Source organism: Haemorhous mexicanus, chromosome 5, assembly GCF_027477595.1.
Source record: "Haemorhous mexicanus isolate bHaeMex1 chromosome 5, bHaeMex1.pri, whole genome shotgun sequence".
In the NCBI taxonomy this organism is placed as follows: domain Eukaryota; kingdom Metazoa; phylum Chordata; class Aves; order Passeriformes; family Fringillidae; genus Haemorhous; species Haemorhous mexicanus.
The window spans coordinates 37524622-37540149 of NC_082345.1; the positions used below are offsets into that span (position 1 = coordinate 37524622).

General features: G+C 39.1%; 1 protein-coding gene across 2 annotated transcripts in view; it reads right to left on the bottom strand.

The window, feature by feature from the left end:
• Positions 1–15528, bottom strand: part of SYT1 (synaptotagmin 1) — a 332804-nt gene that overhangs the window by 82396 nt on the left and 234880 nt on the right. For both annotated transcript variants that reach the window (XM_059846865.1, XM_059846864.1), the window contains exon 5: positions 7331–7515. In XM_059846865.1, coding sequence (XP_059702848.1) covers positions 7331–7515 — 185 coding nt within the window. The remainder of the gene's footprint in view (positions 1–7330; positions 7516–15528) is intronic.

Consider the following 15528-nt stretch of genomic DNA (forward strand, 5'->3'; position numbering starts at 1 on the left):
TCTATGACATGAGGTCATCTTGTTCAGCTTAAGCATTTGCTGAATTGTTTAGGTACCAAAATACCAACTTAATCTAGCGCAACAGAAAAATACAGAAAATGCTGCAGGTGTTCAGGGTAAAATATGAATACATTCATTTAAGTTGGAGCTGTTAAGCTCACAAATCAATCTCTTTTTAATGTTTTATAAACCCCTATAGCCAATGTTTATAGGCTGAAAAAAGATGAAGCTGATCTCAGACCTGGGAGCCTATTTTGGAAGTTCATCCCGTGGGTCAGGGTCTGCTTTGAAAGCAGGGCCCATGTGTGTGCACCAAAAGTAGCAGGCAGTCCTGCAAGCACGCTGCTGGCTCTGCCCCCCTGCCATATGGCAGGCAGGGCTCGCCTGCACCGAGCAGCAGGCTGCGAGTGGGAGGCAGCTTCAGGCTGCTCGGCCAGGGCATGCTGCTCCATCAATTGCTCTCCAGCCTCCCCAAATTAATGGCAGTGGGCCAGGTGGAAGCATGCTTTGGGACAGAGCTGGCTCCTTGACCTGGTAGGACCACTCAGAGTACTACATTTATTTGTGTTTGGAAAATCTGTCGTACTATATAATTAGGACTACGTGCATTTGATAGTGAAAATTAATCTAAATACAGCCAGACATGATTTACTGAGTGCCACTTTGATCTTTGGAGAAAAAGTTGGCACAGACCTGTTCTACTGGCTTAGTTCCTTAAAAAGAGATAAGATAATGGTCTGACCATCTTCTAAATAGGACTTTATGAGGTACCTGATATTCTCATGTTTTAAGGCTGTTTGCTATTCATATTTATTATTTATCAATTTGTAAAGCGTAAATACCCTTCCTTAAAAAAGAAAATTATTAAATATTCCCAAATATTTAGTTTTTATTTTAATGTTTTAAAAACATTAATATGAACTGCTGTTCTTGTTGTAGATTATGCAAACCCATTAATTTCAGACATAGTGTAGGAGTTTAGCTCTCCGTACAGTCTGTGGCTATAGGTAAATGTCTTGAGAGTCTGATTTAATTTAAGGACTAATTGCATACTTCCTAAATGCCACTCATTAGGAGCTTTCAGACTCTGGTCTTGAATAAAGAACTCCAATTTGGTCTGTTAATCAAGAAAATGAAAAAACATCCTTGAAAATGGAAGCTTCCAGTGGTAAGACCTTTAATATAGAAAACAAGACATGTAAAAGAATGAGTAAGATTTGCATCTTCATGTACCCCTAACAGTACAGTAGGTTACAATAGAAGTAACAAATTAATTACTTTACAGAAAAAAATACTTTAATGTAGGAGGAAAACAAACTCAGGAAGCATGCAAAGCAGGGTCCTATGTTTTCTTAGGAGTGACTGAGAGGAAGAGACAGGAATGCAAATAAACCCAGTCTTGTGTCTCACAGCTATTGCTTCCATATTTTCAGGCTTCTGAAATCTAATATAAATCTAAATTTCAAAAGAGTTTTACAGAAAACATATTTGCAGAACACAAACACTCATCTATAACATTTTATCTTCGTAAACATGTTATTCACATTTTTCAGGAAGTTTTATGCACACTGCACAGTTGTCTTTGAGGCAGGTGAAAAAACAGGACTACTGGTCAAGGCTGAGATTGAGTTAATGTACAAACAAGACTCAGTCAATCCATTTCGACTGCCACAGTAAACTTATTGGGCTTGTTTTCTATGAAGACTCATCCCCAGTGTTTCTGATTAACCCTCTCCACTGCAGTGGCTCTGCAGCACATCTTCTTGCTGAGTGTGAATTAGGATGTCTCACTGCATTGTGGATAAGCCATGGCGAGCATTAATGCCACCATGGGCTGAAGATGACAAAAAATGGGGACTGGCATGCTACCAAGATAGGTAGTAGCACTGTGGAATAAACACCTCACCATTCTTTAGGCAATCAACTGGGAAAACAAACAAACATGTAACCAAATACTGCAGAAGAAAAGACCACTGCCAGCAACAGAGCTCCTGTCCCTCAGAAAGATCCTCTTGGATTTTCTTCTGGCAATAAAGGTTTGAGTTGCTTCAAATGAAATCCAGGCTCTCTAGATGTCAGTGTGGATTATGCTGACTTCATTTGGGCTATTATCTTCATGCTGCAAGGTCAGTGCACTCTATTTTGGAATATTTCAGGGCACCTAACACTAAAAATCTTGTTCCTTCAGTATTTTGTCTACATGAGGGCAAGGGTGTTGGATGATCAACAGTTAGAATCATAAGGCAAATCAGTCTGAAAAAAACCCATTGTATGTTGGAGCTCATCTGGGTGCAATTGCAGCTCTCACTGTCATGTCACTTTACAACACCTGCTATTCAGAGAGGAGCATTAATCAGAATATTCTGATTAAGTTAGTACATAACCCCAATGTAAAAGGAAGACCAATGTAAAGGAAAAACAAATGTACAGAGAAGTCAAGTGGCTGACTGAATTACACAGTAAGTCAGTAGCAGAGCCAAGAATATACTACTAATACTACAGGTTGTAGAACATAGACCTAATACCAAATCTCCTGTTTCACATTGCAAGCAAAAAAATTCTTTACTAGTCACAGTGTTTTAGGCTGATGAAATTATTAAATCTCCTTTTCTACAAAACCTTTGTGACCTCATCAAATGCTCAGACCACAACAATTATTATCCAAGTAACAGGGCTAAATCTTAGCAAGTTCTCAGGGGTGCTGTTCATGAATGATTATGTCTATTCCTTTTCTTAGCCCACAGGCTGAGCTTAATCAAGAATTTTGCTGTACCAACACATTAAATCCAGACATAATAAATCTGAAGCTATTACACTATCTCTGAAACAGAGTCTTCAGGGCCTTTTGTTTCCCCCCCTCAAAGAAAAACAGCAGTGGTAGCCACCAGGGGCATTAGTAGAGACTGAAAGTTATGAAGATGAAAACCATGATGGGAAACTCTCACAAAAACACTAGTGCCAGTTGTCACTAGGTTGCACCAACAGAAATCTGTACTAAGACCACTAAAAAAGCTTTGGTATGGAACATTAAGAATTAAATGCCTGAGCACTGTACTGAGATGATGTGAGAGCCCACAGCAAGTTTCATGATGTAGCAGTCAATTTAGCAACACTTAGAAACTAAGACATTAAAAATACACATTACTTCTGTCTACTTTTGATGTGGTGACATTCATACAAAAAGGAAATATAATTAGCAAGTTATTTTTATGCACCGATCAATTTTAAACTTGAGCTTTCTGGTACAGTTTGACTTAATATTTTAAGTGTAGAAAGAACGACAACCTCTTTTCTTCTGCTCTCCTCCAGCCCAGCCTCCCCAAATATATATGCAACCAAAAAATACCCAATCAATTTAGTTCAGCCTCTTGATGTGTGTATTGAAGCTACTACATGTCCATCTCTGCTAAGGAGACAGAGCTGTCAGGAGACTATGCATGAGAGCTTAAGTCTAGGTGCGTCCAAATAGCAAAATAAACCTACCGCAAGTGACAATCCAGAACAGTCATGAGACACAACATTGACAAGGAGGACATAGGAGGAAGAAATAAAAATTAAAACATCCACACACAAACATTAGTAGAAAACATGGAGAAATGACCTTTTTTACAGGTGTACATTCATTAACAATTCTGTCTTCCCTAGAAGGAATCTAATCCTCCCAGTGGCCTTTGGTGGAGCTGTATACTCAACTTGAAAAAGGAAGCCTTGTCTGCAATGGAAACGGGTCTCAAGACTGAAAACCAAACTTTATTTTCAACTCATCTTCCAACCTACCTCAGCTACCTCTCTTGATAATCTTCATATAAAGACAATTTCTCTTTTGAATTGTGTTTAGGGAAGTGGATATTTTGAAGCATAAATATTCTAAAAGAGACAAAAATTTTATTCCCCTTTCTGTAATATCTAGCTCTCAATGTGTGACTTTTGAGCTGATTGTGACACTATTTCAAAAGAATCTTCAACTATGCTAAGTTACATGGCTCTATGATGATTTGGCATGGATAGGCATGAATAAAAGTGTTCAGAAGTTCTCCTCAAAAAAAAAAATCCAGACTAAGATAAAATTTTTATTTCCAGGAGCTGTTGCTTTCAGTTTACCAAATGGCACTCTCTTCCAACTTCCTGTGCCTAGGGAACTAGGATCCTGCAAGATGCCACATGACTAGGAACTGCCATTGTGCACTTTTAGCTGAAGGCAGAAGTAATTAGCACTTGCAAGTTCAGGCCTAACAATGACTGAAGTAGGTTTTTCAGTTTTTGACAACATTGTTAGGACTATACGTTGCTTTTTATAACGGCATTAGATTTACATCTTACTCTTCAACTACTTTTTTAACAATCTGCTTCTTTGAAGGGCTAAAAGGCATTCCTATTACTCCCCTTTCTGTTTCATGCCAGAGCCTCTAGAATGTTTCAATTCTCTTAACTGAAGTATGCTACATTTAGCATTGCCTTGAGTTCAGCTAGGTATATTAAAACCTGCACGGGAAAGTCAAGATTAAGTGTTAGAATAAAAACCACATCATACAGAAAAAAATGACAGCCAAAATGTTGCATTAGGAATCAAGTTGGCAAAAGTTACTGAATGCCAAGCACTTAAAATCTGTACACTGTCAGACTGCTAGAAATGAATTTAGGGTGCTAATTAAAAAACCTTTCAGCCTGGGTTTGAAATCCCAGACAGTGAGGAGAGGTAGCTGGAGAGTTGGTGATCTACTTTCTAAAAGTCTGACATTTACATCAACTGTGAATCTACCCTCCTTAGGTTTAACTGTGCAAAAAACCCCATGCTAGTTAAATCCCAAAATATCCAGGCAAATGTAGGTTTAAACAACTATACCAAGTATTTTGAATGGAATCACCTTAAAATACCTATCTGTGCAACTTTTCAAAGTTTGAGCTCTTTTTGTAGACAAAAGATGTAGGATTCAGCTTTTTATAAAATTTTCCCATTAAAAAGATACAAATGGAGCTCAATATTAATAAAATGATGTAATTTTGAATTTCAAATACTTTTTTTCCAAGAATCCATGGTCATTTATCCAGGTCCTAATGAATATAATTAAAAACACTTAATAATACATTGTAAATACAACAAAGGCCTTACATGATATGGAACAAATTCCACATAAATATCAATAAACAAATTGCACATTATTTATCCTATGACAAAGTATTTGGTTCATTATCATTAGCAGGACATAATGAAGTTCTCCAGAAAGTTTTCCATCAACATAATCAAAACAGTTCTTCCAAATTATTCTGGGTTCAATGGGAGAGCTAGGTTACAGTAGCCTAGGATAAACCAACAACTGATGACCTGATTTTCCATACATCGAAGGGGAAATATCTCACAATTTCTTAATACCTCAGAACAAAGTCTATAAATACAGGGATGAATGCTAAATCAAAGTGCTTTAAGAGAAGGAGTTCATGTCACATTCATCATACAGAGAAAAAAAACAAACCAGCAGCATAATATCTTCTTCAAGGGAGAACTCAAAATTTCTGCTCTGGTATTTCTTGAGCTCAGTCTCACTAATCTTTATAACCTTGGAATACCTCCATCTAAATTTGTGATTTTGTGTACTGAAGATGTTTTTCTCAGGTGGGAATTAGTCTTGTGTTGGTGCCACACACTCCAGTACACCAGTGTGGCACACAAAGCACTGTATCTCCAGGAGGAACCAAGGTTAAAAGTGCACACCAATGCAGTATCTAAAGTACTCCACTTGCAATGGGGATGTAAGGGTCTCCAGCATTTGCACTTTGTCCTCTCATCTCTGAAACTGAAACTGGAAATAGCTTGGATAGCTCTACACTTATCCATTATTTTCCTCTCCTTATCTGTGCTCCTTTTGGACTCCTCTCATGTGATCTATTGCAGATGGTCATCAGACTTGTAAGGCTTCCTCACCCTCACCTCACTTCCTGATCTTTCTCTTCCCCTACTACACCCTACGTGCCTGGAAAAGCATGCTAACCTGTTCCAGGACTCTTAAGACTGGCTGATGAGCCACACTGCTGGCTGTTCCCTCATGGAGCAGTGGCATTTCACCGCTTGTTCTGGACTGGGCCATGTCTGTAGCTACAGTGCTTTAAGACTCTCTTCTTGGATCTTTTCCCTGACCAGCTGGCCCTAATTCTAGGGTTCTCAGCCCTGACTTGTATTTCTGATCAACCTGCTTTCAGCTCAGCTTTTTTCTATGCTAGATCCCAACTTGTGGAATCATCTCCTTATTCCTGAACAGGCTTTTATTTACTCTTTTTGACTGGGTAATGGCTCCTGTACTCTCTAGCTCAACTTTCCCAGGAGTCTTGGGAACACAGACTTGACTATGCAATATCTTTAAAGTTATTTGTTTCTACTTACGAGGGTTTGCCAAGTAATTCTCTACATTTCTTCAGTCCTTCCTTTTTGAAAAATCTAGCCCTTCGTCTTCTTAGCTTAGGAAATCTCTGAGCTTTGAGGACAAACATATTTCATGTTTACTTCCTCATTCTGCTGCTTATTCCAGTTTGCTCCAGGAAGAACAGTACTAAAATCCCATGAATAAAAAGTTTTGTTTTCTCTCAGGAAGGTATTAGTCGAGTCTGTGGCCCTTAGTATTAAGCCCTGCAACCTCTGCTTCTCTTCCACCAAGTAGATCTGAAGGACAAGCTTTTCTGCCCTTATGAAAATTATGCTGCTCTCAAAGGGCATTGTATTAATCTTCTCCAAGTTACTCAGTTGACTTACAGCTCCAAGTATGGCCTGTTATCCTTAATCTTCTCCTCTCTAGAACAAAATGAATTCTCTAAACATCACTGTGTGGAATGTCCCTGTGGCTTTCCATTTTCATTATTTCCCCTTGCTTCTGACTCTCATTTTTGCCTCTATACTATTGTTTCCTTCTCAGCTGAACTTCTGTGTGAAAAGAAATTTAGAGTTCATAACTACTTTTCTTTATTATGTAATCTCAGAAATACTGCTAGTAAGATATATAAAGATACATAAACACTGGTCTTGAAAAAAAGTACAGTGAAAATTGCACGCAGTTGCTTCATTTTTGAAGCAAGCAGGACACCCTTGATAAACTCGCCCCTTAGGGATGAGTCACTATATGCCTGCTCTTGTGTTTTTAGCAGAGCAGGGAAATTGGCTGGCAGCTTCATCAGTGATGCCACACCCAGGTTCATCCCTTGTGATACCACTGAGAAGATGTTGTCAATCAGTCCACTCTTCACAGAGCCACTACTGAGACAACAAGCACAGCTTTTTCCAGACACATCAAACAGAAACCTTCAAATGCAACCCAAGAGTTTAAGAAAAGGAGAGTTACTTTACCTGATCTTTCATGCTTTTCCCTAAATCTTTAACATCTTTCATGTTAATAGCATTCTTCCCTCCCTTCTCCTTTCCCTTCTTCTTGTTCTTCTTTTTGAACAAGCATTTCTTACAGAGACAAAAGCAGCAGGTGAGGATTAATAGGACTGCAACTATGGCTATGGCTATTAAGGCCCAAGGTGGCACTGGAAGAGAAAAAGACACACACACAAAAAGAAGGTGGCAAACTGTTAGTAAGGTTAAATTTAGAAACAAGCACATTTCTCTCACAGCTAAGCCTTTTTCAATGAAAATGCCTGGCAGAAATACCTGAGATCCTTTCTAAAATATGCTGTCATCATTTATATATTTCTCCTAACTAAGCACTTTCCCGTACAAAGCCAATTTAACACATCTATCTATATACAAGCCTGGTGACACGTATCAAACTCACCTGCAGCTATTTTGATTCTGAAAAGAGTATATCCAAAATATTTACACTGTGCAATCTGTAAAATGCTCGGCACATTTAAGCAATTACTCATTTCTTTCTTTAATCATCTCCCCAACCCACCTGGCATTGTGGCTGAATCGGGCGGAACTGACTGGAAATTTCCCTTTTCTGGAATGGTGTCTGATCCAAGCAGTCAGTTCTAATGAACAGCCCTTTTCCTCTGCCCACTGCTGCACTTGACAGATTCGCAGATCCCTGGCAATAGCTGCAGGTCAAGGTCACCAGTGAAGACTGACCATGGACAGAGGGCTGTCCAATCCATGGGCATTTGCCCTATCTGGCATCATGCCCTTAACACTAGCAAAGTTTCAGCTCACAGCTGTATTCTCACCTATACTGTTCTATAAACAAAAGATTGTGTTACATTTTTTCATTAAGTTCAGGCTGCAGGACATGGCTGAAGCATGAATAAATAAGAGAACACTTACTAGCACAAAATGTTCTTGTTAAAGATCAGAATTTTTGGAAAAAAGCAATTAGGATGACACTTAAACACAAGTACTCCAGAAGGCAATTATCTTCACACAAATCAGCTTTAATGACTACTGATTCCCACATTTAAGCAGAACACCTGACAAAATCTTAAATCTTGTAAACTGTCATTTTCTAAAAATCTTGAAATGCACTCAGTTGGTCTGCCAGATACTCAGTACATTACCTAAAGGTCTCTAATATGATACAGAGCTACAGAGCAAAGCCAAAAAGTGAATCAAATTTGACATGTTGACGTCAGTGAATCACAAAAGGGAATGGCTGGTATAAATAGAGAAAATTAATTGCCTAAAGGAGCTAAGAGGAGTGCAAAGCATAGTCACTGGAACTTCCACTACAAATTACCAGTTCAGGAAGATGACAGAGCATCTACACCTTCCTTACTCTATATTTAATGAACTCATTTTCTAACTTTTATTGAAACTACCCTAATGATGGATAAAAATGTAGGAGAATAGTTAAATATTTCTGTAATATTTTTGTGCCTCCAATTGTTCATTAAATGCAGCTGCTATAAAAGGAAAGCTGTACCATATGCAGAACAAATGAGAACTGATTACTAAACAAATGAATGGTAAGACACAAATGGTGAACAGATTAGCAGCTGTTTATGGGATGTATTTTATGAAGTCAGCAGCAGCAATTCTGCAGTTAAAGTTGCATTAGATCCGCACTTATCACAACTTAAAAAATCTGTATTTCATGCATTAGTATTTAATTTTGTCTTCAAATCTGGTGTAGTTCCATTTTGTAGCACAACTGACGCGTTTACATTATTTTTTTCACCCAGCACTCAGAAATGTAAACCCATCATCTTTCGCAAGAAATATGTGCTCTACTCAAATTCTAAACTTCAAGTGTACTTAGTCTGAAACAGCATTTACATAACACTGTACCTAAGATAATCCACGGGAGTTATGACAAAAGGAAATGAATGATGCACCCAAATTTGTCAGCTTTTTGTTTCACTGATTTGTCAGCAGTACCTGAAGCATGAATCTGGGGAGTAGCAACAATATGGGATGGGGTTCTGCCAGCAGGATGCCACTCTGTGAGGCAAGAGAAGGGGAACATCAAGTGCAGGTAAACTGTGAGAATCAATGTGTTGAGGAGACAAGAAATGTAGGCACTAATAGAACAAACACATATGCATCCTGCAGATGAAAAAACTTGTGTAGGTAGTGAATTCAAGTGCCTTTATGCTGAAAGCGTTGTATCAGGTGGTATTCTGGCACTGCTGCCTTGGTTCTCTGAAGCATAAACAATGTAGGGTACCTTGGGGAACATTTGAAACACTTGCAGATACCTCAGCTTATTTTTTACAATGTGTTGTCTGCTCTTGCATGTTTGTAATTTCATTTCAACCAATAGCTCTTGTGATGCAATTAAATGATCATTGAATTAATATCTGGGACACCAAGTTATGCAGAATTCCTTACTTACCTCTTCAGAAAAAAAATCTGCTTCCGTTTTTTATTAAACAAAGCATAAGCACTAAAGAAAAAAAAAAAGAGGCAGCACAAAATCTGGACATTTACAAAACCACTGCAAAATTCAAAACCAAAAAGGAATGGATTATTTTTCCCAATAGAAGTGTACTATCTCTGTCAAGGAAATGGCTCATTTGAACATTGCTGTCGACAGAGATTGCCCAGTCAATGGATGTAAATAATAGATTTAAGACAAGTGAAACATACAGTTATCATTGGCTTTGAAGAGATGTTTGTTTCCTTTCAAAAGCACCTCACAAATTTTTTAAAATATTAATCATTTTACATAACATTGACAAAATTTTCCAGAATTACTAAAGACTTTGAGAGTTTTTCTACCTGTGTTCCCCAATTTATGATGGTGCCAGAAGAGCCTTAAATTCAGAAAAGATAAGGTTTCAAAAGCTACCTTTCTATAAAGTCATCTCCAGGTGGACAGACTGAAGTCACTAGTCAATTTGGAAGACTCAAAACTGCAGCCTTTTCTTTTTTAGGATGCTGTTTACCAACTGTGACTAGTACCTATAAAAATCTTATCAACAGTGTAGGAATTTTCTTTTTGTGCAGCGGCTCATATTGAAGATCCATATTGATTGATTTCAGGTGGACTTTACCCATGCTTATACCAGATTTTCAAAGAATTATATTTTACCAGTGGACAACAGTGGGAACTTACAGTTTGAAGACTACCTCCATCCATATTGTACCAATTTGACCAGGCTCAGGAGTTTGAAACCTCAGGAGGTCTCTGGCCATGAACTATTGAAGAAAAGAGCCCTGTGGCAGATGAAGGGTGGGTGACTTGCAGATCATGACCCACGCAGATCAAGGTGGCAGGGAGCCAGAAGCTTCTTGAACAACTTGTCTTACCGACTGCCTGCACAAGGGGGTGCTTTGAAACAAGCAATACTTACCTACCCGACCAAGCAAAAGCTATTGGTTTAAGGATAATTAATATGTGTGTAAACTTTCTGGTATTTCAGTGCTATTTTCTTTGTTCTACTCCTCTGGGAAAATACAGAATACTTATTTTGAAGAAGCTGTCATGAATGTCTAAGTGATTTGGTGATTCTACAAAGCTCGTAAAGACAAATCTATAAGAGGGGATTTGCTGAGTAGCAGTTAGTAAATAAGGTCTTGAATTAGTGTTATTGATCCAATCCAGAGTATGCTCTAGGACTTTAGTGAGAAATGCAGGAATGAAGCCTATTTGCAAAAGGAGGGTGTAGAGAAAAAGAGAGACATGGCTCACTCCTGGGCAATAGCAGGGTACTGAAAGGAGTAATCCCTAGGAATGTGTTGAATCAAGGTATTTTGAGCACCAATTTTGCATACCTCACTTGTGCTGAACAACAGTCAGACATGGATGCAGATAAATGTGAGCTCTCTTATCCCTCTGTGTTTCTTCTTTCCACTGATGTCAGCCAGAGTTGTGTGACCCCCATACTGTGGGTCATTTGATGCACTTGATGCATTTCACAAAAGAAGCAGCTGTGATGCTCTTAGATTATCATTTTAATTTGGGCTTAGAAGTCTATTTATAATGCTTATCTCCAGACCATACCAGAAGGTCATGCCTGTACTCATGTTCTGCAGCGATCTGTCAGGGCACAATGGACACAGAGGGAATACACATTCCCAGAGGTCACCTAGTGATGCTACAGCTGCAAAAGGTAATTTGCCCATGAGAGCCAACCTAATCCAAAGCACTGCCCCTACAAACCTCGAGTCCTCAGGACTGACTGCTTCATTTCACTGACTTCTACTGAGCTGCACTAGGTACAGCTTGTGTCCCAACCTGTCATTAAATCTTGGTCCTTTGAGCATGCTAGATTCTAAGAGAAGGATGTATAACTGAGTTATTCAATTTAAGAGCTACAAATTTTGTCCTTTATATAAAGACATCCTTACTTGGCCTTACACAAAATACTTGGAGAGGTACAGGCCTCGGGTCTAAAACTGACATTTCCGTTAGATGATCTAAAATTATCAAATGCCTTGGAGGACATCTGACTGCAGAGGAAAGACTTTAAGGGGGAAGTCACAAAATTTGTAATGGCATCCAAGTGCTGCAGTCTGGGAAAGAGAAGAAAATCCTTAATCCTAATGATTTTCTTCCCTTTCTGAGTGCAATGTCAGAACAAACTTTACCAACTTAGAACACAAATAGAAGGAAGGTCAATGAAGAACTGAAGAGAAGAGCTAAATCAAAAAGTGAAGACTCCCATACCAAAAATACTGTTCACCAAAAATTCCCCATTAAGCAATTAAATAGCTCCATTTAAACTGTGACAGCAAAGGACTATCAGATGATGGCAGCTTCCATATATTCAGGCCCATAGAATGTTGGAATTGACAAATACTAATAATCTATGTTTCAGAGGGGGCATGATGCTTAACAGGAAGCTGCTACTGTCAAATAGCTGTATGTGAAGCACATTGCTGTAATCTAAAGCTCTGGTAGCCTGAATATGGGCTCACTGGCAGTTTTAGTTTATGAAACTATAGTTTTTTCTTAGCTTTTTGCACTTAAAGCTTCTAATCAGGGAGGAAATTTCATATTTAGCCACATTCAGACTTTTTGTATAGAAATTCCCCAGGGACTATGTTCTGGAAATCAACTTGACATTCATTAGAAGCTACTTATAGAAAATGTCCTGAAAGCAAGGATCCAGGTAAAAAATACCACTACCATAGAAGAAGGAATACAAAGGTGATCAATGCAAAGAAAAGAAAATGCTAAAGCATGGTAAAATGACTCAGGAAAGACAAAAAGTGAGAAGACATACTTGCATATACTGATGATTTAAATACTAGCATTCAGGCTTATATAGCTACATTTACACCCCAGACACACTTCTGTGTGACCTCTTGTTTTAACAGCATGCTTGCAAAATATTACTTTTACTCTCTTACATTCACTACAACATTTCTTTCTTCTGTTTGAAGTTCACACAGCTACCTTTGACCCATCATTAGAAAGAACCATTACTAAATAACTTAATGAATGCACTCATGCTCATATTTCTCCCCTTTATTTTTGACCATGTGCAGTTGCAGAAGACTCTCTCTGTGAATTTTATGGAAGTTACTGAAGCCTTAATTCTGCTAAAAGAAGTATGTTCTGACAGTGAAAGATCCCCAAAAAAGTAACAGTCCATGGAAGTGCACTGGTCAGAGTGAGTTCACTGTCTGAATATACCCCTGCCTATAGCTTTTTAGACATTATCATCCAAGATTATGCAAAATTTCTATGACTGAACTTTCCATTCTTTGCAACTAAACCCACACTGAATTTAGCAGTAATCCTTGAAACAACTACAAATTTAGACAAGGTACTTGGGCTGTTTGAGAATATGATATGCCTACTGTATGGTCAAATCAAAATGCATAAGAGAACTAAGATATTTACCTGAGGGCAAAGCCACACCTACTATTGTAATTTGCAGGTCATTTTTGTTTATTACTGCTGGTATGAATTCACATTTTACAGCATGTGGTACGTTCTGTCAAAGTAAAACACAATTACCCAACACTGTATCTTCCTCCTGCAGAGCATAACTATTTGTCTGTGCTCCTCCCATTGTCTTTAATGTTTTTTGCTCCCTGTCTCCTCCATTCCTCACTGCTCAGTCTCATCAGCTCGTCTCTGGAGACACATGGGGGAGAAAGCAAGAGAAAGTAAGATGGGAGAGTCCAAATGAGAGAGGATGTTGAAGCAGCCAGAGGGAGGAAGTAAAGCTGCTGAGATATCTCCTTCTTGAAGGAAGTACCCCAGAGAGACTGGCCTTCAAAGGCCTTCAAGCTTAAATGTCAGGTTTCATCTGTATAAATATTACAATGAAAACAGCAGCTCCTCTGTTAACCTCCACATTCCCCTCCACCCCCAATCTAAATGAGACAGAATAAGAGCAGAAGAGTGTTAGCACAGCTCTGTGCTCTGCTGGCTCTGTCATTGTCACTTGGGGCTGCTCTCTTAGGCTCATTTTCAGCTCAACTAAGACACCACCTCTTTGGTGGCCAGATGGCTCCTCAGCGAGGTCCCTCCTGTGGTCTCTGGCACCTGGCTGCCTTTCCCAGCAGTGCCATGCTTCTGCAGGAATGTCAGCTCTCCTCTTACCCTTTCACAGCTCTCAGCCCTCCTGCAGGCTCCTGCTTCCCACTTCCTCCAGCAAATACAGCAATTTCTTCCATTGCCCTCTATGAAAGATGATAAACTGCACCTGGCACACCATGACCCACAGGAGACACCAGCAGCCCAGCTTCCTGCTGCATAGCATGTCCCTTGGGAATGACTGTAATGCTGGCCAGTGTGACAGACAGAACAGTTCCCCTTTCCAGCAAAACCTCTGGGTCACTTCATACAGAAAAACACTGTAGGGAAAGAGGTGACTGCAGGGAAAGATGTTTTCCATTCCAACAGGGTGGCTGTAGCCAGGCGAGAGTTGGTCTCTTCTCCCAGGTGACCAGTGACAGGATGAGCAGACACAGCCTCAAGCTGCACCAGGGCTAGGTATCAGAAAAAAATTATTCACAGAAAGAGTGCTTCAGCATTGGAATGGGCTGCACAGGGAGGTGGTTGAGTCACTATCCCTGGAGGTGTTTAAAAAAGGTTTGATGAGGCACTCAGGGCCGTGGTTTAGCTGATAAGGTAATATTGGGTCACAGGTCAGATTCAGCAATCTCAAAGGTCTTTTCCAACCTAGTTTACTCTGTGATTCTGTGAGGTAATATTTTTAGAATTATTACTCTTATTGACTCATATATCTGTTGCCACAAAACTTTTAAAATAAAAAATGAGTTCAGGATCTAGGAAATTACCAGAGACAGGGCTGGGGCACCCAGCACTGGGAGAGACGAAGAAGGCTGGAGCCTCCAACCATACCTGGAAGCCAGAGAGAGGTTTGTTGAGTACTTTTCAAAAACTATGTACTAACAACAGCTGAGGCCAAATACTTCCTTGAGAAGGGACAAAATAATCCATGAGGCTAATATTCAACTATGACAAACAAATATGTAGAAGTGTGAGATGACTGCTTTTCATCATGTGAACAATTCTATTTTGTGGTTAAAATGATGCCTTAAGTTTTAGCTTTTATATTATCCAGATTCTGTACTGCATTAATATATAACTCTGAACTTTACATAAAGTGTTAGCAAGTTCTCTTCACAGTTTAGTTAGACAAAACAATCCTTTTTCAGCCTGAGACCCAAGGACACCATTGCAGCTTCAGGCCCAAAAAGTATAAACAACAGTGAATTGAGAAGAGCAGTCTGGGACTTCATAACCTGAAGCTGTGATTGGACAATTACCCCAATATGTAAATGGACCAAAACTTATAAAAGTGTAAAAACTCATGACCCATCATCCATCTTGGGTGTAGCCTTGGCCAGGCTCTTGTACTGCCCAAGGTGTATCCTTTGAAGGCCTTTAATAAATACCTACTTTATTCCTTTAACACTGCCTAGCCTCTGTTCTAGGTGGCCTCTCAAGGCATCAAAAATGCCTTTCACTTTTCTTGTGATATCCACAATATATTGAACCTCTAACCTCAATTGATAGACTGTAGGAAAATAAAACAATAAAAAAATCTGACTTGGAACTGGAAGTTTCAAAGGGACAAAATACTCCCGTTGTATCAATCCCAGGACTCAAAAAATCAAGAGAATAAGGCTCAAAATTAATGAAACTGATGGAGGAATGAATTATGCTTATGCATGTT